This window comes from Rousettus aegyptiacus, unplaced genomic scaffold, assembly GCF_014176215.1.
Source record: "Rousettus aegyptiacus isolate mRouAeg1 unplaced genomic scaffold, mRouAeg1.p scaffold_m13_p_8, whole genome shotgun sequence".
Taxonomy (NCBI): Eukaryota; Metazoa; Chordata; class Mammalia; order Chiroptera; family Pteropodidae; genus Rousettus; species Rousettus aegyptiacus.
In genome coordinates this window covers 91,192,924-91,217,001 of record NW_023416311.1, presented here as the reverse complement: position 1 = coordinate 91,217,001, position 24,078 = coordinate 91,192,924, and the positions used below count along the sequence as shown (strand labels likewise).

Here is a 24,078-nt window from a genome sequence, read left to right as displayed (position 1 = left end):
TAGCACGATTATTTCAAGATCCATCCATGTTGTCCCAAATGATAGCATTTCATATTTTCTTATGGCTGAGTAATGTTCCATTGTGTATATATACCACATCTTTTTTATCCAGTCATCTATCGAAAGACACATCAGTTGTTTCCATGTCTTGATTACCATGAATAATGCTGCAATCAGCATCAGGGTGCATATATATTTATAGATAAATGTTTTTAAACTTTGGGGGTAGATACCCAAAAGAGGGGTTACTGAATCATATCATAAAAAACTATTCTTAGTTTTTTGAGGGACCTCCATACTGTTTTCCATAGTGGCTGTATCAGTTTACATTCCCACTAGTAATATATGAAGGTTCCTTTTTCCCTACAACTTCTCCAACATTTGTTATTACATTTTTAGTTGTTGAGTTGTATAAGTTCTTTTTATATTTTGGATATTAGCCCCTTATCATAGACATTGTTTGCAAATATCTTTTCCTATTCATTTGGTTGCCTCTTTGTTTTGTTGATGGTTTCTTTAGCTGTGTAGAAGCTTTTTAGTTTAATATAGTCCTATTTTTTTTTGCTTTTACATTATGCTAAGTGAAATAAATCAGAAAGAAAAGTTCAGAGCCACATGATTTCACTCGTGTGGAATATAAAACTGAAAGCAACAAATGAACAACATAAACAAACAAAAACTCATAGACAGAAAACAGTTTAGTGGTTACTAGAGTGGGGGGCATAGATAAGGGTAAAGGGAGTCAAATATATGGTGACAGAAAGATTTGACTTTGGGTGGTGAACACACAATACAATATACAGATGATGTATTATAGAGTCGTATACTTGAAACCTATATAGTTTTATTAGCCAATATTACCCCAATAAACTTAATTAAAATATTTTAATAAAATCATTTATGTTAAAATATACTGGCTTTATTGTTATTTTAAATGAATTAAACAATACATAGTTTTTAATGCCTTAGTTTTAATTTCTATTATGGCCAATATTGACACATGTAACTAACATAAGCAAGTGCTTTTTGGGGTCCTCAATGGATTTTAAGAGTGTAAAGGGTCTGGAAACCAAAGTATCTAAGAACTTATTTCCATCTGATGCTTGCTGTTTTATCTACTTTTTATTAAGTCAGACTTTTGATATTTTTATTCAGAAATTGTGACAATTTTATGAATTTTTATATTTTTAGGTATATGGAAAAGAATTATAGGCTGTTGGTACTTAAAAGGAAGTTTTTCTACCATTTAGTTCAGAGGTTTTTATAGTAGAGATTATCATGGGTTTTACACATATTTTCTTTAAATATTTTAGTCTTTTCAAATCAAATTTTATCTTATAAAGAAATATTATTAAAAACATACTCCAAGTTATTTTACACATCAAAAATCAATTAGAGCTACTAATTGTACTATTAGGTTAACTAATTTCTTTTTGCACTCTTGCCTTTGCCCTGCATTTATTTCAACTTCTTGGAAATATATCAGCTATAAGGAAGGTGGCTCTTTTGTCTGTTTTTTGTTTTTGTTTTTCTTTTTTCCAACTAGTTATCGTAAAAATATTTAGATACTTACAGAAGTATAGAAAATACTAAAAAGAATCCCTGTATTATTTATCTCTGAGCCATACCAATTTTTCACATGAGGCCTGTCTTGTTTCCCATATGCTTTACATTTCTAGTAAGCCTCCACATCCCTGTCCCATCTACTCATCTCATGAGATTATTTAAAAGCAAATTCTAGACTTCCTTTCTGTAAATATTTCAATACGAAGCTCTAAGACATGAGGTTGATCTCTCTCTCCCTCTCCTCCTTCTCTCTTTCCTTCTCTCATAATCACAACATCTTTATAACATCTAAATGTTTTCAATAATTATTTAATATCATCTAATCCCATTAGAGTTCAAATTTCTTCAGTTGTCCCATATACATCATTATAGTTGGCACGTTCACATCAGTATCCAAATGATGTTTGACTCATTCTTAAGACAGTCATCATTGTTTGTTATATCCCTTAATCTGTAACAGTTTTTCTGCTCTCTCTCTTCCTCCTTGTCACTGAAGAAATATATCTATTTGGTAAATATACTTACTCTGGTCAGCTACGTATACTATGTGATATTCAACTGAGCAGTTTCAAGTGAGTGTGATAATACAGTGTGGTTTGATTTTTATGTTTATCATAAAATAAGAAGAGTTGTTAGATATTGTTATAACCTTAAGCATTACTTGTTCACTTTCGTCCTTCTATATCAGTTCAATTGAGCAGTATGTTGACATGAGAGTTAGATTAAAAATATCAAGAGAGTGTTATTATTGTTTACAAATATTTATCTGTATCAACATTTTATCAATACTATGTGCCAAAATAATATTGATAACTATATTGAATGCTAGATTTCTATAAAAGTTTTGCTGTCCTCTGATGTTCCAGTTTTAAATTTGTATATTATTCAGCTCTTCACCTAACAAGTGTTCGTTTTGCCATAGATCATAGCCTTATTTCTTTAAACAATGTAGTCTCCGGAAAAACTGGTTCAGTGGAAAAAATTCTTCCCAAGGAATCCACTTCCAACTTTAATTTTTTTAGGGTTTGCATTCTTTGGTTCTAAATCATGAATCACATCCACTTTCTTTTCATTCATATAGTGACATAATGGTAATTCTCTTTCTCAACCAAAGAAATCACATCTAAGTCAAAGAGACCCTTTTTTAGGTGAGGAGTTGCTTCCTCCCAGGTTTCACTTTGAACACGTTCTCCATATGACCCCCAGGAAGTTGGAAATCTCGGGTTCTAAACAACCCTTTTCTTTCCTCCAGGAGGACACACTGAGGATACCTGCAGCTAGTCACCACTCCTCCCGCTCGGACCCCAGGCCTCTGCCTCTGTGGCTGCACGTGGTGGTCCTCGGGTGGGAGTGGAACTTACGCTCTCGAGGGGAGGACAGGTGTAGATAGACAAGCCACAAATGAATTTGCAACTTCAGATTTCATTGTATTGAGATGAACATTGGTGGCGTTAGCCTAATCAGGAGGAGGGATAGTTTTTGAATTTTAACAGGAGGAAAGGTTAGCGTGGGCATGCAGGCAAGTAAGTTTATAGTTGGTGGTAGAAGTTACCTCCTAGACTTTTAAAGCTCCTGTTTATTTAAGTTTTGAGATGTATTATTGTTCAGGCATGAAAAATGACTTAGTTCTCATTTGTATGCTTTCTTTACATATTTGAAATACATATCTAATTTAAATATCATAAACTTAATTACATTTCTATACAATTAATATAATTATATAAATATATTTGACACTTAGACAACATGGGGGCGAAAGCCATATATAACTTTTGACTCCCCCAGAAGTTAACTACTAATAACCTACTGTTGACCAGAAGCCTTATCAATAATATAAAATAGTCGATTAACACATATTTTATGCATGTATTACATACTGTATTCTTATAATAAAGTCAGCCTTGGAAAAGATAATGTCTTTAAGAAAATCATAAGAGAAAATACATTTACAGTATTGTACTATATTTATTGGTATGTTATCTGTTTACAAGATGAAAAAAATCTAAGTGAACCCACACAATTCAAACCTGTGTTGTTCAAGGTTAATTGTATTCTGAAATCAGTTTTTGCAGATAATAATTGAAATGAATATACATTATTTTGTCAGTATCTGGTTTTAATTACAGTAATTCTATTACATTTAATTAGATTTCAAGTCTATTTATTAGAAGAACTGATTTAGATTAGCATCCTTTATATAAAACTTTGATCCTTTTATTGTTTCACATATATATATATATGATAATCACATTAACTATGGAATTCTTTTCTTCTGAGAGGGCATTAGATCCAGGGACTTCCTGCTCTGACAGAATGTTAAATGTAGTTCAAGAACAGTGGATTACACATTGGCCATTCACCTGTAAATTGGACCAGAAAAATTCACAGGAAAAGCAAATATTTCATGGAACCAATATAAGTACTATTATAATTTGGTTACAAATCCAACTTTAAAAATAATTGTATAAGGTAACTATGTTGAGTCATTTAGCCATATGCACAAGATAACAATTTCTACTTTGTCCTACTTTATTTAATAGAATAGATTTCTTTAAGTTCCCATTGGTGTTACTCATTTTGCTAATTTTAAATTATGTGTTCTTCATTTAGTGGTAGTTGAACTATCTTGAAAGTTTTCCTCAAAATTGTTTATTGAAAAAGCTGAATCATTTATGAGATTTCTACTTATCTATTAAAGCAACTTAGTTTATCATGTGGAATTGTAATGATAACTATTTTGAGTACATGATAGAAAAGGTGGGACAAAGCTACAGATTAGAGAAATTAATCTTTTTCTTTTTAAAAATTTTCCACAGAAACAGTACTCAATAAAGTCAAATAATATAAAAGGTGCTGTCCATTCCCACTTTGCAGAAGTAACAACAGTTGGCGGTCTATATGTCCAATGCCCATAAGATAGGAGGTGGGATTAGAGAAAAGAAATGGGTGTTACAATAGACTGTAAGTAGTTTTTCTCCAATTAATTTTTCTTTTTTTAAACCAGGTTTCTGCTTTGGGTCTGGATCCCTCAGGTGCCCGTTTGGTGACTGGAGGATATGACTATGATGTTAAGTTTTGGGATTTTGCTGGAATGGATGCTTCTTTTAAGGCATTTCGATCCCTTCAACCCTGTGAATGGTATGTATTGCTCAACTAATACCTTCATACTTGAAGATGGATAGATGTCATTTGAATTCCATCTATAATGGTTTGTACCAAGATAAAATAAGTTTATTCGACGACATACTACCTTCATTATTGAAATGAAAGTAAAATGTACTTTAAATTTCTTTCCTTTAGTTTCAGTAACCTATGTTTTAAGACATTTTCTTTTTTTTAAAGTATTTTTATTTAGAAATTGTTACCTTGTCTAGTTTATTTTAAAACACTTTAATAAATATTACATATATGTGTATGACATATGTTAAACCAGTACCCAGGTGTTAGTCTGTGCCGCGCTGTGCAGGTATGGCCAGCTAACAATAGGGCTTTACATGTTGCTACCAGAAGGCACCCTCTTCATTTCCGTTTTTGACCATATTTGATCTTTTAGCATATTGGATATCAAAAATGAATTTTTATTGGTCAAACTTGTGTCTTGTTAACTTGCATAAGATGTGTTGGAAATGGGCTCTTAATGATGACATTTAAAGGTAGTCAAGGCATGTGGATTAGCTAAAATTACTTAGACCCGATTTCCTACTCTTGCATGAATGGAGTATAAGAGTTGAGTTTTGCTTTTAACCCAAACTCTTAGGGATAATGTTTTTGCTAAACTTGATAACCACATGTGAGCTCTAGATTCCATCAATTGCATGGAAAACGTGTCTGTCTCTGGGTGTTTGCTTCCCACTTTCACCACTTACATGAAAGTGGTGGTTGGATCATCTAAAAGGCTAGAGGGCTGAGATCATTCTTAAGCCTGCAGAACAGGTCATATGAACTGTTTTTGCTAACAAAAGCTTAGATAATAAATGTCTGTATGTAGATCAATATCAAGTCTGAAATTTCAAATTTCTCTGGCAGCTGCTCTAGCAAAATAACCATTTTGACTAAAGTGGGTCTGGTCCATTTTCTACAAACAGATTAATTTGTAAATTTTTCTAAATTAAATTTATTGGAGTGACATTGGTTAATGATTTGTAAATTTTGAAGACATAACCCTTAAACTATCTAGTAAACACTTGAGATTTCCCTAAAATGAACACAGTAGATCTATGATCAATTGGAAATGAAAAAAAAAAAAAATTGCAAAAACTGTGTATCTCCAATGATGTCTGGATTTAAAATAGCTCTCATGATTCAAAACAGTAACATGTTATCTTGAGTTAGTATGATGACCTTTTGAAAATTTACTTGTTAATCTCATTTTCCCACATGATAGTCTCTTGATTCATATAGGGATTGTGCTCTCCTTCTGCCTTCACAACTATAAGCTGACTTGTTCAGGACTGTCCAGTGCTCTCAGCTCTCATAGATCTAATGATTAGCGGTGAATAGAATACGTCTCATGAATCTCAAGCTAGTTCTCTATTACTAAACTATGCAATTTGCTATGCAAAAAAGCCCAAGAACAAGCTTATTTTCTCTTCCATAATTAAATTATTGCATCCTATCTATAATAGTGAGCTATCAAAGGTTAGATGGAAACAGAATTCTTGACAATCCATGTATAATAATATAAACTCTAATACTGCAAACAGTATGTGAATGTTACTCTTTTAAATCATGAGAACTATTTAACTTTTTCATCATCTGCCCCTAATATCCAAATAATGTGACTCTGCTTCTCATGATAGTGTTTCTTTTGGACTCAATGTGTATTTTATAGCTATCTATTTATATATTCATCTGCAATTCACTTTTACTGTGAAAAATTTCAAACACGGAGAAGTAAGTAGAAAAAAAAGAGAACTAAGTAGTGGGATTAGTATAATAGCCATCTACTCTTTACCTAGATTTAACAGTAATAAACATCTTTATGATTTTGCTTCATCTCATTGTTGTAATTTTTAAAGTATTTAAAAATAAAGACAGACAAAACTTTTACTTTGAAATACGTCAGCATGTATTTTTCAAAAAATATAGACATTTTCCCATATAAACATAGTTCCATTATTCTAACAAAATTATTTAGGATTCCTTAATATTTCTAATAACTATTTCATATTTAAATTTCCCCATTTGCCCTCAAAATGTCTTTTAAGGCTTATTTATCAAATATGGATTCAACCAAGTAATATGTATCACTTTATTTTGTACCTCTTTTACATATCTTTTAATATAGAATAGTCTCTCCTTACTATCATTTCTTTCCTATGACTTTGTTAAACAGAGACAGGTCCAGTTGTCTTCTATAAGGTGGTTCTTCCCTGATTTTCTAATTACTTCCTTTAACTGTTTCTTTATCTCCAGTGTTTCCTATAGAGGATCTAAAGGCTTGATTATTATCTGTATTTTATCACATCAAGTGGCATATATTGTCTAGTTGACACAACTAGTGACTAGCAACTAAGGTTGACTCTTGGGTTAAGTTTGTGACATCTGATTTCTCCACTGTAAAGTTAATATTATATGCTTGAGATAGGCAAGAACTTTGTGTGGAGATACTTTGGTACAATATAAATATCCAGATTCTTGTCATCACTTCACTTAATAAGTTTAGTATCCATTGATTACTAGTACCTAAATCATTTACCTCATTGAAGTTTAAAGTTGGTGATTTTCTGATTCTGTTATTTCATCTACATTTGTTTGCTGGCATTCTTCTAAAAGGACTTTTTTTCATTAACTAATATTATTGATTACCCTGAAATATAGTTCCTACTGGAGAGGCAGGATAAATGCTTAGTTATTTCCTTAATTACCCATTTTCAGCTTAAGGGTTAGCGGTGATAAATGAGTTGTTGCTGTTATTGGTGGTGAGTTTTTTTTTTTTTTGGCTTTTTCTTTTTTGAATGTCAGTATTTATGATTTTAAAAATTTTCATGTGCTTCATTCAATTGCAGTCATTATTCTTTTTGATGCTTAAATTGTCCCAGATTCGGCCAGTGGGTTCCCTGGGTGCTATGTAGTTTTGACATGACTTCATTAGTCTTCAAAGGCTTATATATTTTCTGGCAGGGCATTATGTAGGCTCCCTGGTACATTCCTTTCTAAATCCTAGAATCAGCATGTCCCCCATGGAGACCTGTTTTACAAAGTGGGAATAGTATTTAGAGACCAAATCAGGATGTGACATATGTTTATTGATATTGGGATATCATTGCTTTTTGACCTTTGCAGTGAAAAGAGGTGAAAAATATAGATATGTGTGTGCATGTGTGTTTAAATGACAAGATCATATTGGTATTTCCATTTCGAAATTTTAGTTAACTTTTAATTTCAGGATATTTTTTAATTTACACAAAAGCTGCAAAGGTAGTCCAGAATTTAGGTTTGCCCCTATCCAGGTTGATCCTGTTATTAACATCTTACATTACCATGGTACATTTGTGACCATTAAACCAACGTTGGTGTATTACTATTAACTAAACTCCAAGCTTAATTTGGATTTCACTTTTTTTTTTTTTTTTAACTAATATCCCTTCTAAGACATCACATTACATTTAGTCTTCTTGTGTGTTTAGTCTCCTCTAGTTTATGATAGTTTCTCAGTCTTTTCTTGTTTCTCATAACATTGACAGTTTTAGGGCGTACTGGTCAGGTATTTTGTAGAATCCTTGGGCTCACAAACCCTTCCTTTAGCCGCATCTTTTATATAAAAAAAAATGTGGATAGAGTGAAATTTTTCGTAAAATATTAAAACTTTTTAGATTACTTAGGTAACTCAAGAAATCTTTATCTTCTGCCCAATTAAAAATGACTAGCCAGTCCCTATTTTCTTCTTTATAAAACATTTTATTTAATCAAGTTATATATAAGTTATATGGAAATTGAAACATTACAGGTAAAACTAAAGTTCTTTCTTGATTATTTTCATTTTAATCCCTTTTAGTGTTATTACTGTTTTCATCATGATATATATTCATTGAGGTTTTTCCATGCAGTTATCAACAAATATATGCACATATCAAAAAAACAGTATATACTATTCTTTGTTTTCATAAATGATATCAGGTGGTTATTACTTTATAATTTTTTTTTCTACTTCACAATATTGCTTGGAGATTTTTAATCTCACTATATGCACACTGTATACTTTTTAAGTGCTACATAGCATACTGATTGTAACTTTCCATAGGTCAGTGTTTTTGAAACTTGAATAGGTACCAGAACCATCTGAAGGCCCTGTTAAAATGTTAAATGCTAGATCTCACCTTTAGAGTTTTCAGTTGTGGGGACGTTGCGTGGCCCAAGAACTTGCATTTCCAACAAGGTCCCAGGTGCTGCTGGAATGCCCGGTCTGAGGCCACACTCTGAGAACCGCTGTGCTTATTCGCTGTTCTCTCATTGATGGACTTCAGGATTGTGGCCAGTTTTTCACTATTACAAATAAATGATGGACTGATTATCTTTATACCTCATTGGATATATGTGTAAATTGAGTATTTCTTCAGAACAGGTAGCGAGAAGTGAAATGCTTTTTGTGCACATGTAAAAATTTTGATATTGTCAGCGCTCTTTTGATTATCCATTTTGTAAAATGTCACATGGGTTTATCACCGGGAGACAAGGAGGCGACACAACTACATGATTCGCTGTCTGTGCATTCACAGTGACCAATCACAGTGACAGACTTTGGAAAACGTGGTATCATTTGTCATTGATCGGGATGCACATCTGCTATTTATATGGTGATTTTTGGATTGAAGAGCTAGCAGCAAAGTTTGTACTTTATGCAGTCACTCAGTTAATACACTATAGTAACTAAAATTTGAACCATATTGTTGAGGCCTGGTATTACATAACTGAAATGTATGCATATCAGAACCATGTAAAGCAAGGATTTTCTGTATTTGACATGAAAAAATTAAAAAAAAAAACTCAACTGAACGTATAGAAGGAAACAATTTCTTTATTATGGAAAATAAATTATATCCCTCTATTCTGATCTTTTGGTCTGCTAACAGATCAACAAGTTAATGATTAGTTTGGTGATTTATAAGCCAGGTGTTTTGCTTTAATTTCTGGGATAATTTAGACAACCAAATGTTATTTACTCAGATGCAACACAAATATTGTGTAATAAGTATTGGTTGTGTATTAACTATGTTTACTTTTGAGAAAAATTTTTGTAGTTTTTATTACCAGATGATAGTTTTCAACAGTTGTTAATCATTTGTGTTAAATGTTCAACCTTTTAAGTGGATGAATGCTACTGTTTTTCATCAGATGTTTCTTTCTTTAAGCAATTACTATTCCTATTTGACTTATAAATGTTAAAATAAATTTTTATTTCAGAAATCCCCCAGTGATTCATCGCTGAAGACAAGGTTGTTTTAATCATGCCTTGTAGAGATAAAATCCACAAACTAAGTAACTTGATGACAATGATAAAACCATTTTGTGAATGGGCACTTACTGGAATTGCTCAACTCTATGGATAACATTCAGTGTGAAATCAGCTGGCCCTGAATACTTTAGTAACTTCTGAGACTTTGCTCATTGAAGGTTTATCAAACTGGGGTTTATGGGTATATAATTTTAGGGGCTCATAAATTCTTTTCATCAATTAAAAGTTTTGATTTCTCATTTTGATAATCATTTGGCATAATCCAGATGTCTGGATTTGTTTACCTTTGTGTTTAAAATCATCTGGGCTCTAGTGCTATTTTCATTTTCAGTGGCCATGCATGGTCTTAGGAGAAAGGAGCAGAGACGCACTTCATACGTAAGATGATACATTGGCACCAAGTGAAAGCTTATTTTGTCATAAAGTGCTGTACGAACAAAGTTTTCACCGTAGTTATAAAAGAGACAGTTGGTGAGAAAATTGACTCATCACCGTAACACAGTAAAATAGACACGTGCTGTAGCAGGCAACAAGTATTCATTAGCCTGTCGGTCCGATGGTAGATTAGAGGACTGTTGTAGAGGGATATAATCAATTTGTTCCACAATAAAGAAGTCATCTTATTTTATATGATATTGTTTCAACAAATAATATCTTAAAATTATTTTGAATTTTATTGGTTCTTTTTAGTATTTACTTTTTAAAAATTACTTTATTGAGGTTTAATTTATATATCATAAAATTTACTCATTTTCAGTATGCATTTTAATACAGACTTGTGCAGCCATCACCACAATCTTAATTTCCGTCACCCTAAAGACAAACTTCATTCCCATTTGTGGTGACTCTCCATATTTACCTCCAGCATTAGACAGCCAGTAATCTACTTTACGTCTCTATAGATTTGCTTTTTCTGGACATTTCTGAATATAAATGGAATAATTTATACACATGAGGTGTGGTCTCTTGTGTCTGGACTCTTCTATGTAGCATAATCTTTTTGCTGTTCATCCGCATTGCAACACACATCAGTACTTTGTTCCTTTTTATATATCTGATATACATATATATGTAAATATAAATATAAGTATATATATAATCTATTTTGCTTTTTTCATTCACCAGTTGGTAGACATTTGAGTTGTTTCCATTTTTGGATATTATGAATAATTCTGCTATGAACATTTGTGTACAGTCTTTGGATGGACATATGTTTCCATCTCTCTCTATACCTCGATTGGGAGTTGCTAGATCATATGGTAAATTTATGTGTAACATATTAATAACTTGACAAACTGTTTTCCAAAGTGATTGCACCACTTTACAGTTCCACTAGCGATATATAAATTTTCCAGTTTCTTTGTATTCTCACTAGCATTTGTTATTATGTTTTTGATGATAACATTCCTGTGAGTGTGGAATGATTAGTACTTACTTTTAAATTCATTGTGAACTTATAGTTTTACGAGTTGTATGTATAAGGAGCCTAGTTATATGTTCATATGCAATTAAATAATATTATAATAAAAATTATTTGTCATCACACAATGATCTCTAAACGTATTTTCCCATCAAAAGGAAAGCGTTATTGCTCAAATTTGAAAAACACTTACCTGAATCATCAAGAAAAGGTTCAACTGTGGTACAATCTTCAAAATATATTGAGTGAAAGAACACTTTATAGAATTTTTTTTTAAAAGTTTTTAAAAATAGCTTGGAAAAAACAATATATACTATTTGCTTGTGTATGCATAAAATATTTCTGGAAAGGTATACAGGAGACCAATAACACTGATTTTCCATATGGAAAAGAACTGATTATCTGGGAGACCAAGGTGAAATGAAAATGTGTTGTTATTTTCCCTTTTATGTCTTTTGCGTTTTAGCCAGTAGGTATATATATTAATACAGAAATAAATGCTTTTCTTTTGTTAAACAAGAAATGTGTGGATACATAGTTGTAATATTAATAATGTATATAATAATCACTGTTTGCACAGTAAAGGAAACCATCAACGAAATGAAAATACAACCTACTGAGTGGGGGAAAGTATTTGCCTATGGTACATCAAATAAGGGGTTAATATCTAAAAGTTGTGAAGTCCTTATGCAACTCAACACACACAAAAACCAAACAATCCAATTAAAAAATGGGCAGAAGACTTGAACAGATATTTCTCCAAAGATGAAATACAGATGGCCAATAGGCATATGAAAAGATGCTCAAGGTCACTAACCATCAGAGAAATGGAGATTAAAACCACAAAAAGATAGCACCTCACACTTGTCAGAATAACTATCATCAATAAATCAAAAAACAACAAGCGTTGGCGAGAATGTAGAGAAAAGGGAACCCTTGTGCACTTTTGGTGGGATTGCAAATTGGTATAGCCACCATGGAAAACAGTTTGGAGGTTTCTCAAAAAATCAGAGCTACCTTATGACTCAGGATTCTACTTATTTATCTGAAGAAAACCAAAACACTAATTGAAAAAGATACATGTACTCCTATGTTCACAGCAGTGTTGTTTATAATAACCAAGATATGGAAGCAACCTAGGTACCCATCAATAGACAATTGGATAAAGAACAATGTACCACTTGTTCTTTGGAATATTACGATGGAATATTACTCAGCCATAAAAACATGAAATCTTACCATTTGCAGTGACATGGATGGACCTAGAGGGTATTGTGCTAGGTGAAATAAGCCAGAGAAAGACAAATAGCATATGATCTCACTTATATGTGGAATTTAAGAAACAAAAACTAACAAAACAGAAACAGATTCAGATGGAGAACAAACCGGTGGTCGTGAAATGGGAGGGGAGTTGCGGGGATGGGCGATAAAAGGTGGAAGGATTAAGAAGTACACGTTGGGAGTTACAGTAAGTATAGTCATGGGAATGTAAAGTACATACAGCATAGGGAATATAGTCAATAATACTGCAATAACCATGTATAGTGCCAGGTGGGTACTAGACTAATAAGAGGGATCACTCCATAAATTATATAAATGTCTAACCACTATGCTGTATAACCGAAACTAATATAAAATAATACTGACTGCCAACTCTAATTGAAAAATAAAAATTAAAAAAGTAAATACAAAGTAAATAAATATTTTCTTTATAGCACTTCTTATGATCAGAAATGTTCTGTTTTTTACGTTTATTTGTATTTCAGCACCTGGACCAGTGCCTGGCATATAGTAGTAATTTATTATTCATTAAATAAGTTGTAAATAATAGATTTTTTTCATATTTTTCCCTGAAAATTTTTGTTGTATGGAGTAACAGCCAGGTGTTTCATCAAGATGTTTCTATCTTTTCTCACACACACACACACACACACACACACACACACACACACAAAGAAATATAAACATTTCTTTTCCTGGAAGATCTAAAATCTTTGGCTTAAATCCTGTCAGTTCAGGGCAAATAAGGAACAGGCAGTTCTTGAAATCTCTGGCTCTGCGCTGTTGGTGATGTATTGGGCTTCAGGCCTCAGACTAATATGTTTAGATCTTAACAAAACAAAACAAAACAAAACAAAACAGAACAAAAAAACAAAACAGGATGTGTATTCTCAAGTTAACCAGTTAATGAATTTTATTGCATTTTATGATTTCCATTCATTATATGTTAAAATTGATTGCCACTGAGTCATGATGTCCACTTTGAAATGGCATTTGTGGTTCTTGGCATATATCTATTCGTTCTTTCTTTTGATTAAACAGGTCCAGAGTTCAAAAGAAAAAATAAACACCTTTACTCAGTATTTCACTTTCCTGAGTGAAACTCAAATTTAGAAATTAAAAAATTTATCTTAGAAATTAGAATGGATGAGTCATTTCTCTTTTGGGCACGACACACCATCTTTTCTGCTTATTCTGAACTTGTGTCATACCTGTCAATTATAGTGGGGCTGTGGAAAATTTCATTACTTTCTCAGACTTCCACTGAGGTATCATTTCCCCCCATCTCTTTTCCATTTATGTAAAATTCAGTTCTACAGTTAAGCATTACTCTGGGGTCAGTATGCATGGTGGGTAAGAATGTGGATTCTGAGTCATATAAGTCTGAATTTGAAATCTGTTTTGACTAGTTCATTTGCCGTATGGCTAGGCGAGTTATTTAATCACTTTGACCCTTAGGTTCCTTGTCTGTAAAATAGAATTAACGATATCTATCTATTTCTTTGGTTTTGGTAATGTATGCAAGGTGTGTGCACAGTGCCTGGCATTTGGTAAAGCACAGTAAATATTAGCTCTTATTTTCTTTGTATTGTTTAAAATGGAGGAATTTCAGGACACCGACTTTCACAAGTTGCTCTCTCTTAAAACTTTTAGGTATTACTTCACATTACTAATATTTTGTTAGTATCATAAGGTTGGATTGTACCTCTAAAATTTCAGACTAATATTTAAGCTGTTACCTCTCCTGATTCCGTTTTTAGGAATGAATACTGGCTGTCCAGTTTTGGTTCTTTTATCCCTTCTTTACTTGCCTTTTTTAATTTCTGCCCCAGTTCTCTTCATCTGCCCCCCTTTCCCCTATAATCTGTGAAAATCTTGTAAGTCAATCCACTTTACTAATATTTCGCTGTTTTAATCCAGTGCCTTATTTTCAGTGAACTTTTGAAAAGTCACATTTGTTCAGGTATACTTTACACACAGTAAAATTCATTCTTTTTAAATTCTATGAATTTTGAGAAATACATACAGCTATATCCCCACCACCACAATCAAGTTATAGAACGTTTTCCTTACCCCAAAAAGTTCTTTCCCACTACTTGGCAGTCATTCCCTTCCCCTGACCCCCAATCAGTGATCTGATTTTGTTGTTACCTGAATCAATAGAGTTTCCCGTTTTTATCACTGTGTAGTATTCCCTTGTATGAATATACAACAATTTGTTTATCTGTTCATCAATTGGTAGACATTTGGGTTGCTTCCAGTTTTTAAATATTATGAATCAAGCTGCTATAAATATTTCTGAACAGGTTATTTTGTAGATAGATGTTAAATTTCCTTGGGTAAATTGAGTAAATTGCTGGACCGTATGGTATATGTGTAACTTTTTAAGAAATTGCCAAACTTTTACAAAGTGTGATACCATTTTGCTTTCTTAAGATCAATGTATAAGAGCTCTAGTTACTTTATATCTTTACCTATACTTTGTACTATCAATATTTTTAAAACCTAGCCATTATTTTGGGTATATAGTGATAATAATTGAGTTTTAATTTTGATTTCCCTGATGGTTAGTGACATTAAGCATCCTTTAATGTTGTTATTTGCTTTACATATATCTTTTGGTGAAGTGTCTGTTCAAGTCTTTTGCTATTTTTAAATTTGGTTGCTTTTCTTGGGTTGCTTGATAAAGTTCTTTATATGTGTATCACAAATATTTCCTCTCAGTCCGTGACATGCTTTTCTTTTCACAATAGTGTCTTTTGAAGAGCAGCTTTAGTGTACTTTTAAATACTGTTCTCTGTCCTCGTCCATTTTCTGCTTATGTTAGTGTTAACCATGGTTTCTTGATTTTTTTTTTTTAAGATAGAGTTCTACAAACAGTTATTAAAGGAAAAATAGTTTTCAAAAAATATCCCCATTTTGCATATAAAACTTACATATTTATGTTTTCCAGTTACTAGGGAAAGTTTGGGAGACTTCATTTTGGAATGGACATGTTTTATGTGGCGGAAATGGAGAACTTCCACTTTCTACTTTTACATATGGCAAAACAGCATGAATTGCTTTTGTAATTAAAAAGACATCTTATACTTTGGGAAACAAAAGACATCATAAACAATATTAAAAGACAAATTATAAACTCAAAATTGAAATACACATTGAAAACAATGGATTATTATCCATAATACCTAGAGTTTCTACAAATTAATTAGGAAAGGATGTTTGAAAATTAAAATTGGTCAAAGGAAATGACTGAACAGATAGTAGAAGAACTACAACTGGCCAATAAACATGAAAAAAAGATACACAACTTCGCTAATAATCAAAGAAGGAACAATTAAATGCCAACGAGGTGTTACGTGTTGCCTATAAGACTGGCAAAGATGAAGAAGGTCATACTGTCCAATGTAGGGAGGAGGAACAGGTGAGATATCAATTACTAAACTTTTCCCTCACACAACAATTTGATAACATCTATGTAGATGTAAAGTGTGAACTGTGATGACAATATTTGGAGGAATAAGCATTTTCAGGCATTGTCAGTGTGAATATAAATTAGTAGCATTTTTTGGAGGGCCATTTGACATTATGTTCCAAATTACAAATGCAGATACTCTCTGTGACCCGGTAACCAACTTTTAGGAATTTCTCTCATAGACACACCCATACATAGGGATGACCAAGGAAATAAGTTTATTTATTGCAACATTTTATACAATAGCAACAGATACGTTTTCTTGAATTTTATTTTTAGCATGAAGCAATGACAGTCTGAAAATCTCTCTTTTTCCTTAAAAAAAGTTCGGAGCAATATTCTTTGTCTTTTATGCTCTAAAACAGTGATTGACAAACTATGATCAGAGGGCCAAATCCGCTCCATGGCCTGTTTTTACATTGCACGTGAACTAAGAATTTTATAATTTTAAAGGGCTGTTAAACAAAACACAACAAATAATATATGACAGAGATTGTATATGGTCTGCAAAGCTTAAAATATTTGCTATTTGGACCTTGACAGAAAAAGTTTGCAGACCCTCCCCCTTCACCCCCCCACCCCATGGAATCTCTTCACAACCCCAGATTGTTTTACTATTTTTGCCTGGTGAGAAACAGGCTGACTAGATCCTTCACATCTCCTCTCTTCCTTAAACACAGTAGCTTAATAGCTAGAGGAGCGAGCCTGTGGTCTGAGGGATTTCTGGGGGGCTGGGGCTGAGAGTAGTCCTTACAGGGGAGTCTCCTCTCTTTGTAATGGATGCTCTGTTTTCAGGGAAGCTATTTTGTTAGGGTTCTGACTAGTTGGTACATCTTTTTTTTGTGAGCCCTCAAGTCATGAACATTCTTCCAGCTGTCAGCTGCCTAATGCGAGTATTGTTTCAACCATAGCAGCCTTTCTTCTTCTTCGAGAACTTGCTGCCCTAGGAATTCATGGTTTGTGGGCTATTTTCATATAAGGCTGTTCTACTTTTTTGGGAGGTGTTTTTCTAATCACTCTGGTCCAATTTTTGGATTGTTTCTTTCAATTGCTCGTTCATTTTCCAATTCTTATATTTCCCCTTATTATATTTTTCTAGGTTATTTCTTTTGATAGTTTTTTGAAGTTCGAAGGACTTTACAATGATCATCTTTCTATTTAACTGTATTTCTTGTTACATCACAACACAAAGGCTTCACTGCAGTCAGTTCAGTCTCCTCACTTCTTCTTTCCTCAGTATTTGGACCTTTTCTCCATCCTTACCTGTACTCTTCTTGCCTCTCCAATTTCTTCAAAATTCCTCCGTTAGTATTCAACTCAAGTGTCGTCTTCGTTGGAATCCCACGTAGAATGCTGCAGTAGTCTCTACTGTTATTCCCCACTATTCATGTGAAATCCCTTTAAGACCTTCCTGATGCATTTTGACTAAAGCTTCAGACGTCTTGCCATGATTTATAAGGTCATTCGTGATCTGGCCTTTGCCCATTCGTCTCTTAGTATGCTCTAGCAAAATGGCTGAGGGATTTTTTTACAAGTGTTCCACCCCGCCCCCCCTCCCTTGATTAGGATGCTCCCGCATCACAAATATGGTAAGCTCCTCTTGCACTTAGGTTTCTATTGAAATATTCCCTTTCCAAAGAGACTCTCTAAAGTAGGGCCTTCCTGTTGTTTGCTCCCTCAGCTTCTTTTATTCATTATTAAATGCTGAGCCCCTGTTGTTTTGCTACTAGAAATAAGGCTTGAGTTACTCCTAATATCAGTATCATCATAAAGGGAGCTATTGGGAATAGTCAAACAAGGTCTTAGCTTTTGCTAGTCATCCTCATTTGTTGGCTATTCCTGATATTTCACTAATCCTCAGAAGACATGAAAACATATTGCTTAGGTATTTATTGCCTTTCGGTTTTATTCTTCTGTTTTAGTATGGAACTTTACTGTCAGACCAGATAAAGTCTTGAGTGTATTAATCTGTACTAGATTAAAGGATAGAGTAATTCGATCATATTCCTAAATAAGAATATACATTTTAATGGAAGGGGAAGGGTTATTGATTGGTCTTTAGTAAAGTTACTAAGAAATTTTCTCTTAGTAAATAGAAATTTTCTCTGCTTTTAGTTTTGTTTGACGTTCAAGTTACTACTAGCTCTCTAACCTAATAGTAAACTATTAGGTAATATTCATAGCCCTAATTAATTTTGCATTGGAAATCTATGAATTTAAAAGCTCAAATATTGAAGTAGCTGAAAATTTATTTTGGCATGGAATAGATTAGTATTTTCTCGTATTCTCATACAGAAACCTTAGATGGTTCTGCCTCATGTCTCTTACTTTCTTGTCCTAGTTCTAGCACTAGATAATATATTCTGCATACCTGGAAGGAACAATTTCATCAAAAACTATAGGAAGATGGCCTGCAAATCTGGAACTATGTTTTCTCTATTATCGCCTTTCATTTATCAGATTGTAGTGGATGAATATGACATAATGCTTGAGTTTTTTGAGTAGGTGCAGAGAATCAGAAAAGATTTAAGCATATTTCTCTTGAGTACTTTGATTAGTAATAATTAAAAACATGCATTATACTAACTTAATTTGTAATGAATTTGAAATGTTCAGTGTATTTAATTTAAATGTATTCGTTAGTTAGCTACCAAGATTTTATATCCCTCAAATAATCTTAACAAGACCTTGGAAATAAAAAAAATAATAGTAATAGCAACTACTTGTTTCACATACTGTGCTGGATGCCTTTATTTGTACTATTTTTAATCCTCACCCAATCCTATAAGTATTATTTCTCCTGGTTTTTAGTGGAGAAAATCAGGACTCAGCAAAGTTATATAGCTAGACATGAACTCTGTGTTTCAGGAGCACTCTGCGTACTGCTGCTATATAATCCCATCTACTGATTTTCCAAAAAAAAAAATAGGGAGAAAGAAGCTAATAAAGCCGAAAGACTTGCTTCTCGTCACACAGCTAGTTAGCAGCAGAGCGAGGACTTGGATCCCTGTCCTCCTCACTCACATTCCGATGCGCTTTTCACTACATCAGGACACCTTGGCTCCTGAGCCCCAAGTGACAGCCCCAAACAGCTGTGTTTATCTGTCTTGCATGTCTCAGCTTGTTTTGCTAGCGGAGCAAAAACTACTTAAAAGGATCCTCAATCTTCACCTTTCCACTCCCCTCCACTTACACTCATAGATTCCCACTTGCCCCATGAATAACTTCACAGAAAGAATTGTGCAATGTCACTGAGCCTTCCTCTGGTGTCAGAGTTACTCCCCGGGAGGACATTCACTTCCTCGTGACTCCAGTTTACTGTCAGGATTGGCTTTCCCTCTCTTCTCTTTGATCGGAATCTTAGTTGTTTAGGCAGGAATTTGAGGAGCAGATGTTATACCCCTTGAACAAGCCCTTTAATTCTCCTTAGTACTGTGTCTAATAACTCTTAATCCTGTCCTTTTAACTCTGTGGCTAGCAGAATTAGGAGCGAAGTGGGACAGGAATGGTAAGCTTGGTGATGAACATTCTGTTTTAAATGTCAGCAGAGAGAGCAAGTGCAAAACAATGAGACAGGGAAAACACTGAGTGTTCCTCTAAAGCTAGCAAAGCAAGGTGAATATTAATTTGGGATCGCCGAGATTTTCCTCCAAATGTAAATAGAGCATTTTGGTAGAGCGAGTAGCCAGCAAAATGGAGCCAGTGACTGTTTTTACTATCTTGTCTTGAATTTCACTGTATTTTTAAGATTTTCCTTCTCCTTTAAAAATGAAAATGATTCACCAGAAAAAAAACAAAGTGATTGCTTATAGTACTTGATCTTTCATGGTTAGTGAAGAAAATTAAGACTTCCCCAAATGGGAGTACTGTAAACAAAGATATCCTGTGAACTAACTGGTTCATTCAAGTTTTACTTGACAGGACTTTGGTTTAGCAGTCTGAACTATCTAATTATCAAATATCTAGTCTGTTTGTTTATATATCTAAAGAATTTGGACTAAACAGCCCGTAATTTTCTCAGTTCCTACTTAATCACTTGAAATTTGGCATATCAATCAGAGTCTGATTAGGAGACGGAAGTCACAGTAATTTGAACAGGGGAAAGTTTATGATAAAGAATTCCTAACCATAACAGGATTGGAGTCATGAGAGATTGACTTGTAAAAAGTAAAGACAACTCTAAAGAAAATGGAACTAGCAGACAAAAGGAGCAGCCACTCTCCTTGGGTAGATATAGAACGTTCAAGGAAGAGAGAGAGGCCTCCAGTACTGAGACCCACACCTTATTTGAGAGGGCAAGGGTGTGTGTGGGTCATTGAGTGATAGGGGCTGTGGTGCTGTCATGGCAGAACTTGCCAGAAACCTGTCTCAGCCAGAAACGTGGCTGCAGGAGCTGCTGGTGCCTCAAACTGGACTAGTGTGCACTTCCGGGGCCTGATAGTGGAGAAGCTGCACAAGCAGCAGGGGCCAGACACTGGTGAGGGCGTGAACAATGCAGGGGCCTACCAGGAGGAACATACTGGGTTAGACGGAAACCCCTTCCTCCTACAGTGTCTCTCCAGTACCTTCTACTGACAAAACTTAACAACATACCAACTGGCGCAGGATAAATATTTGAAAAGCCCACATCCATTTTTGCAGAGTAGGCAGTGAAGGGTGAATTTGGAGCTGAGAGGCAATAAATGGACAGCTGACACATTTGATCAAACATGTAATTTTATATCTTATTATTGCTGCCTCCTGTGAACTCACATTTTTGTTTGGGACCCTGGTCCGAATTTTGCCGAGGACCTCATTCCTTCCCAGTGTTTCAGGAAGGGTGCCATGAAGTCAGAGAGGCTTTTCTTTATTAGGAAGAAGGGGCCCAGGCAGTAACTTCACTTTTGCTTCTCTAGGTTACTTTTCCATGAACATCTGGTTTGGGAGCTTCAATTGCTCATCTGCCTTGACATTTTGATCTTAGGCATTATGGCGAAATTCCTCACTGTGTCACACATTCTAACTTCAGAGCCCAGTCAGAGCTTTTGAATCATCTTTGCCGTTAGAATCAGTACATTAAGAGTGGCTTTTTGAAGAATAAATATTTCAAAAGCTATCAGAATTTCACCATTTTAGGAGAAATGGTCAGTATAAATTTTGAGCAGCAGTTTCTAGTTAGTGGTGGCTGTGCAGAAAAGCAGTTTCATTGGGAAGCAAGTATCTGATTTGGTTTTGGTAACCAACCAGGAAGACTACTTCTATAGAGACCTAGTGAGACACGCATACATTTTATTTTTTTGTATACTGTTTCTAGAACACAAGATTATCATGAGTTAATAGTGTATTTTTTGAAACACACATTTATTTCTCAGTCTTGAAATTGTAGACTTAGAAAGTAAATTGGACTAAATAGCCTAAAATTTTGTTAGATTTGTCTCATCGCTGGAGGGTTTTTTTGTTTGTTTGTTTTTTGTTTTTTTGTTTTTTAGATTGGCCTGTTAGGATAAATCAAAGAATTTAATTTACTTTTTGTTACAGAGTTATTTTCATAAAGGAAGCTATGAAGACAGCTTAAAAAATGTTTTTATTTTTGTTAGAGGAATTTTATGTTTGGAATTGATTATTAAGTTGGTTTTCCATGAGAATTCTTATGGGTTTGTGTACTAATATCTATGTAAAGCATATAGTTTCTTGCTTTCATTGATATTTATTTGGGGATTTCTTTTTTAAGAACATGGTACCTTTGACAGCATACCTGTAAGATCGCTCTGATGTGATGCATTACCATGCCATCTCTGAAGAATGCTGTAGACTGTTTTTTAGCATGGCATATAAGAAACTTTTACCTGAGGAGTTTACTTCAATAGGCATTTCTAAATTTGTGACTGAAAGTCACATTTAGGGGCTGCACAATGACTGTTTTAGTACTCGTGATATTATTGTCCAAATGGCCTTTTATAGATTCCATTAGGTTTACTTTTGTTTTATTTTTAGAGAACATTTTACTTAGTATTTCATTTTTCATTTATTTTATGAGGCAGTGACATTCTTCTCTTCCAAAGTTGAGACTGTTTTATATTTATTTAATATTGTTAATGGCAGTACTGTTCGGTGCACTAGCCACTAGCACATGTGGCTATTTACATTTAAATTAAATTAAAAATTAAGTTCCTTAGTTGCAGCAGCTACATTTCAAATGCTTGATAGATGCCTGTGGCTAGTGGCTACTGTTATGGACAGGACCGATACAGAACAGTTCTGTCATCATAGAAAGTCCTATTGGACAGTGCTGATCTTACAGTGTGTAGGATGGTGACAGAATCATATATTGCACTTGTTGTTGTGATAGCTTTCTTCCTCTCTGAGGGTAGGTAGATCTTTTTTTTTTTTTTTTTGGTATTACAGTCCCAATAATAATTTTCCAGTCTCTGGGAGAATTTTATAATTTACTCTTTTTGGTTAAAATAATAGATATTTTATTTTGCCCTAACAAATCTATAGTCATGTCCTCAGAGAGCTTTCATTCTAGTGAGGGAAGACCAACTACAAACAAAACATGTTTAATAACAGATAAATGGTTAAGCAGAGAGAAACAGGATAAAATGAGTTACATAGTTTCATTCTTAGAAATGTTTGAGAACCTTCGTCCCTTATGTAATTTTTAAATTAAAAATTTTTTGGTAACATTGGTTCTTATCATTATATAAATTTCACGGGTACAACTTTATATTTTTTGTCTACTCCATTTTGTGCTCATCACTCAAAGTTTAGTCTCTTTCCATCACCTTGTACTTGACCCCCTTTAGCCTATTCATCCTCCCCCACCTCCCTTCCCCTCTGGTAATCACCATTCTGTTGTCCACATCAATGAGTTTTTTATTTATTTATTTTTGTATTCAATTGTTGCTTTCGTTTTATATCCCACACATGAGTAAAGCCGTAAGGGAGAACCTTTTTTAAGTTTGTACATCTGAGGGTTTCCTTTTGTCTCCTTAATAGTATGTGACTTTGACATGTGGCCATCGCTGGGATGGGGACAGGATCTATCCCCAGAGCATCCTGTCACTAGGCTAGCCTCACACCTATCAAGAAATCTCTTGGCCTTATTTCTCTTAACGGTGGTCCCCTCACTGTCTGTTACTGGAGAAAATCTCATCATCGACTGGCTGTTAAACTCATCTTGCCTTCCTGGAATAAATCTTAACTTGATTGTGATGCGTATTTCTTTTTCTACATTGCTGTATTCAATTTACTGTTATTTTGTTTGGAAGTTTTTGCATCCGTGTTCCTCCTAAGTTAATGGCATGTTTCTTTTCTTTTTACCATGTCCTCGTCTATCCTCATGAAAATGATTGTAAATCATTCCTACTATTTATCTTCTTTGGAGATCTTTGGATATAGTTTGGTGGAGTTTTTTTCCAGCTTTTTGAAATGAACACTTAGATCATCGATTAAAACTTTTTTTCTGGTAATACATGCATTTAAGTGTGTTAGAAGTGTTAAGTCTTCTAAGTATGGCTTTAGATCCATGTCACAAATTCTAATCCATTGTATTTTCTTTATCATTCAATTAAAAACATTTCCTAATTTCTCTTGTGTTTTCTTTTTTGACCTGGTGATTATTTACAAGTATATTGATTAATTTTCAAACATTTCATAGTTTTGAAATTGTTGTTTGAAAATTGCTTTCTAACTTCATTCCACTAGGGTTAGAGAACATATTCTGTATGATTTTAGACTTTTGGCAGTTATTGAGACTTGATTTATAGGCCAGTATATATCAACTTTTAAAATACTGTTTATATGCTTGAGTGTATTTTACTGTTGGTACACTATATGTAAATTAGTCAGGTTTATTAATTATGTTGTTCAAATCTATCTTCTTACTGATTTTTTTATTCG

General features: G+C 33.7%; 1 protein-coding gene across 2 annotated transcripts in view; it reads left to right on the top strand.

Moving 5' to 3' along the window:
• The window catches only part of WDR70 (WD repeat domain 70), a 228,362-nt gene that overhangs the window by 41,055 nt on the left and 163,229 nt on the right, over nucleotides 1-24,078 (top strand). For both annotated transcript variants that reach the window (XM_016142476.2, XM_016142475.2), the window contains exon 7: nucleotides 4,571-4,704. In XM_016142476.2, coding sequence (XP_015997962.1) covers nucleotides 4,571-4,704 — 134 coding nt within the window. The remainder of the gene's footprint in view (nucleotides 1-4,570; nucleotides 4,705-24,078) is intronic.